This window comes from Petaurus breviceps, unplaced genomic scaffold, assembly GCF_028583685.1.
Source record: "Petaurus breviceps papuanus isolate PSGF00001 unplaced genomic scaffold, PetGlider_PUasm1.0 99, whole genome shotgun sequence".
NCBI lineage: Eukaryota > Metazoa > Chordata > Mammalia > Diprotodontia > Petauridae > Petaurus > Petaurus breviceps.
Window position 1 is genome coordinate 23,184,728 of NW_027187465.1, and position 3,868 is coordinate 23,188,595.

A 3,868-nucleotide genomic window follows, 5' to 3' on the forward strand; every position below is an offset into this window, starting at 1 on the left:
CTTTCTTTCTTTCTTTCTTTCTTTCTTTCTTTCTTTCTTTCTTTCTTCTTTTTCTCCCTCTCTCCCTCCCCCCTTTCTTTCTTTCTTTTCCTTTCTTCCAAAGGGGAGATGTGAATAAGATCAAGTTGGTTTTTGTTAATTTTTTTTAAACAACAACATTTTTTTAAAAAGAAAGGAAAAGATCCCTGTGCAATCTCTGATCCTCTCCTATCCAGGCACAGAAGAATATTTATAACATCTACTGAGATTCCCTGACTGGTTCCTACTCTTCCAAATACCTCCATCCTGCTCCTTGGAAATTCCATGGAGATGGAGAAGGCCACCTGGAGGCCAGAGAAGGGCAGCAGAGAGACCAGATGCAGTGTAGTCTAGTGGGAAGAATGGCTGGTTTGCAATCAGATGATCTGGAATAGAATCCTACCTGCATTTTTTATTCCCTGGGTAACCTTAGACAAGCTATTTAACCTCTCTGGACCTCAGTTTCCTCCCCTGTTCTTTGAGGTCCCTTCCAGCTCTGAATCTATGATCCTAGGATCTTAGTTAAATCACTTTATCTTCCTGGGCCTCAGTTTCCTCACCTGTAAAATGAAGGTGCTGCTCTCTAAGGCCCCTTTGATGCCTGCACCTGTGATCCTGTAAAGTCACATAACTCAGTTCTAATTGTTTTTTTTTCCTTTTTTTGGAGGGGGGAAGGCAGGGCAATTGGGGCCAAGTGACTTGCCCAAGGTCACATAGTAAGTGCTAAATCTGAGGCCGCATTTGAACTCAGGTCCTCCTGACTCCAGGGCCTGTGCACTATTCACTGCGCCACTTAGCCACCTAGCCACCCCATATGTAACTCACTTCTAAAGGGCTTTTCAGGCTTACCAAGAGAACTGGGGGGAAAAAGAGGAGATTGGCTACAGACCAGGGCTCAGGCAGCTGCTGAGATAGAGAATGAGAAGCTCCTCCCTAGCCCCAGGCACTTGCTTTCCCTACAAATGCAGATCTGTTTCCTCATGCCTCTGAAGATCTCGTGTCTGTTCTTGCCTTCTTTCCATTTTATCTCAGGGCACCAAATTCTTCAGGAGCCCACAGGTTCTCTTCAATAGCATTGGGACAGAAGAAGGAAGGAAGGAAGGAAGAAAGAAAGGAAGGAAAGAAGGAAGGAAGAAGGAAGGAAGGAAAGGAAGGAGGGAGGGAGGGAAGGAAGGAAAGGAGGAAGAAAAGAAAGAAGGAAATGAGGGAGGGAGGAGGGAGGGAAGGAAAGAAAAGAGGGAGGAAGGGAAGAAGGAAAGAAGGAAGAAAGGAAGGAGGGAGAGAGGAAGGGAGGGACAAGTGGTTCCCCTTGCCTGGAGTGTATTCCCTCCCACCTCTGCTCCAGAGAATCCCTAGCTTCCTTCAAAACAGTAGCTCCCTCCTACACAAAACCTTTCCTGATCTCCCATGATGAACTCTCTCTCCCTCTTGAAATTACTTAGTATGACTTTTGAAATATATCTATTTTTTTTTACTTCTCTGTGCACACGTGACATCTTTCCTGTAACATTCAAGCTCCTTGAAAACAAAGACTGATTCACTTTTTTTCTTTGTGGCCTCAGCATCTTACATGGTGCCCAGCATACAGTAGGCGCTTAATTAATGCTTGTTGAACTGAATTCAATTCTTCTGTCAATTAGTATTCTCTATCTTTCTCTAACTAGTGTATGGGAGACTGGGTCTAGATGGGAAGGGCTCAGTTTGGTCAAGGACAAGATCGGGGCTTCTTAGACACTCTTTTCAATCTCCACCAATGGTCCCAAAGGAGATATTTAGCCAGTGTTCTGGCAGTATCTAGGGCAAAGTCTGGATGACAGGGTAGACATAATACAGATTCTGACTGTTTGTCCACGGCTTAAAAAAGAGAGTATTTGATTCCATTTCTCCAGCCTGGGATCTTCTTTTCTCCCCCTCCCTTTTTCCCTCATGTCTCTTTTCAGAGGCCGGGCTACATCAATTAAGGATGAGTTAGGATGGGCAGTTCAGAGGCTTGAAAAGCAAGTACTTAATGCCTTTTTTTCTTGCCATATTTAGCTTGGCCTTGGTGAGTGACAAGCTGTATCAGCAGAAAGAACCCCTCATCAGCTCAGTGCAAACCAAAGTGAAAGGCATAGCCGAGGTGAAGAATGAGAATGGCGAGATGAGAGTGTTGGACACAGCAGATTACACGTTCCCTTTGCAGGTGAGGGTCTGGGCCCCAGATGTTACCTTTGTTTGCCATGGCCCCAGGAACTCCTCCCCTCCTCTGTTGGGTGGGAGCATGGAGGTCCTATCCCAAGATTTACAAAACCCTCATAAGACCTTCACCTCATTAGAATAAGATGGAAGAGACAGTAAGAAAACAAAATCTCTGAAAAAAGACCTGGAGCAGCTGAGTGATGCAGGAGGTAAAGCTCTGGATTGGGAGTCAGGGAGACTTGAATAAAAATCTGACCTCAGATACTTACTAGCTGTGTGACTCTGGACAAGTCACTTTACCTCTGTCTACCGACTGTCTCCTTGCCTGTAAAATGGGGATAATAATAGCACTTTACCCCCAGGGTTTCTGTGAGGATCAAATGAAATAATATTTGCCAAGTATAGGGTGCTTAATAAATGCTTATTAATTTTTTAAAAAATCCTGGGGGTTTTAGTGGCTTACAAACTTAGTATGAGTCAACAGTGAGAGATAGCATCCAGGAAAGCAAATGTAATATGATGGGCTCATTGAGGAACATGTTGTCCAGGACCAGGGAAGAGATCTGTGTCCTATCCTGGTAAAGCTAGAATTCTGTGTTTGGCTCTGAGTACACCTTTTAGGGAGGATATTAATTAGCTGGAGAGCATCTGAGTGATGGAAACCAGGATGATGAAAGCCCCCAAGTTCATATCATATGAGGACTGGTCAAAGGAACTGGGATTGTTTACCCTGAATAAGAGAAGACTTGGGGGGGGGGGCGGGAGGAGGGACTTGATGGCTCCCTCTCTAGGTGTTTGAAAAGCTATCCCATGGTCTGATTGGCTCCCAAAGGCAGAACTAGGTACAATGGTTGGAGGTGCAAAGAGGGAAATTTGGGCTTGGTCTAAGGGAAAACTCCCTCCCGAAGTGTAATGGAAACATAGAAAAGTAGAAGCTTATCCCCAACAGGAAAGGGCTACCCCTAAAGGCTAGGGGTCCACCCATTCCGCAGGTCTTTAAGTAAGGGCTGAATGTCTCCTTGTCAAAGATGTAGAGGGGAGTCCAGTCTATACTTGGGTAGGTAGAGGCTACAACGGATGGTTTGTGAGGTTCCTTCCAACTCTGAAAGTCTGTAACTGGATCCTAATATGTGGGCCCCACCTATGTTCAATCCAATCCAATATAATATTAAGCACTGACTATGTACTTACCTTTAAGGCAAGACTGTCCTTCCTTTAAGGAACTTACATTGAACTTGGGGGGGGGGGCATTAAAACAGGTACACAGCTAAGTAAATAAAATGGGATTAGAGGAGGGGGCACACACTGGCCACTGTGTGAGGGGGAGGGTTCCAAAACTGAGCTTTGAAGGACAATAAGGATTGGGAGGTGCAGAATTCAGGAGGGAGGGTATTCTAGACATAAGGGACAGCTTGGGAGAATGTAGAAATGAGAAATGGAATAAGGAGCTTGGGAAAATGGTCCAGTTGGGCTGGAAAATGGAGTGTGTGAAAGGGAATCATGTGAAATAAGACTAGAAAGTATCAGAGGAGCTTAGATTTATACTGGAAGGGACTTTAGAGGTAATTGAGTTCAACTCCTCTATTTGGAAGGAAGAAAGGAAGGAAGGAGAGAAGAAGGAATGAGGAAGGGAAGAAAAGAAGGAAGGAGGGAAAGAAGGAGGGAAGAAAAA

General features: G+C 44.8%; 1 protein-coding gene across 4 annotated transcripts in view; it reads left to right on the forward strand.

Moving 5' to 3' along the window:
* LOC138156502 (P2X purinoceptor 7-like) overlaps positions 1 to 3,868 on the forward strand; it is a 41,704-nt gene that overhangs the window by 4,045 nt on the left and 33,791 nt on the right. For 2 of the 4 annotated variants that reach the window (XR_011167163.1, XM_069081858.1), the window contains exon 2: positions 2,053 to 2,200. The exons of 1 other annotated variant lie outside the window; for it this stretch is intronic. Coding sequence is in view for 2 of the 3 variants with exons in the window: in XM_069081858.1 (XP_068937959.1) it covers positions 2,053 to 2,200 (148 nt within the window). In the remaining variant the exon portion in view is untranslated. Of the gene's footprint in view, positions 1 to 743; positions 1,078 to 2,052; positions 2,201 to 3,868 lie in introns of those variants that run through there. One more of the 4 variants, XM_069081859.1, reaches the window with a different exon arrangement.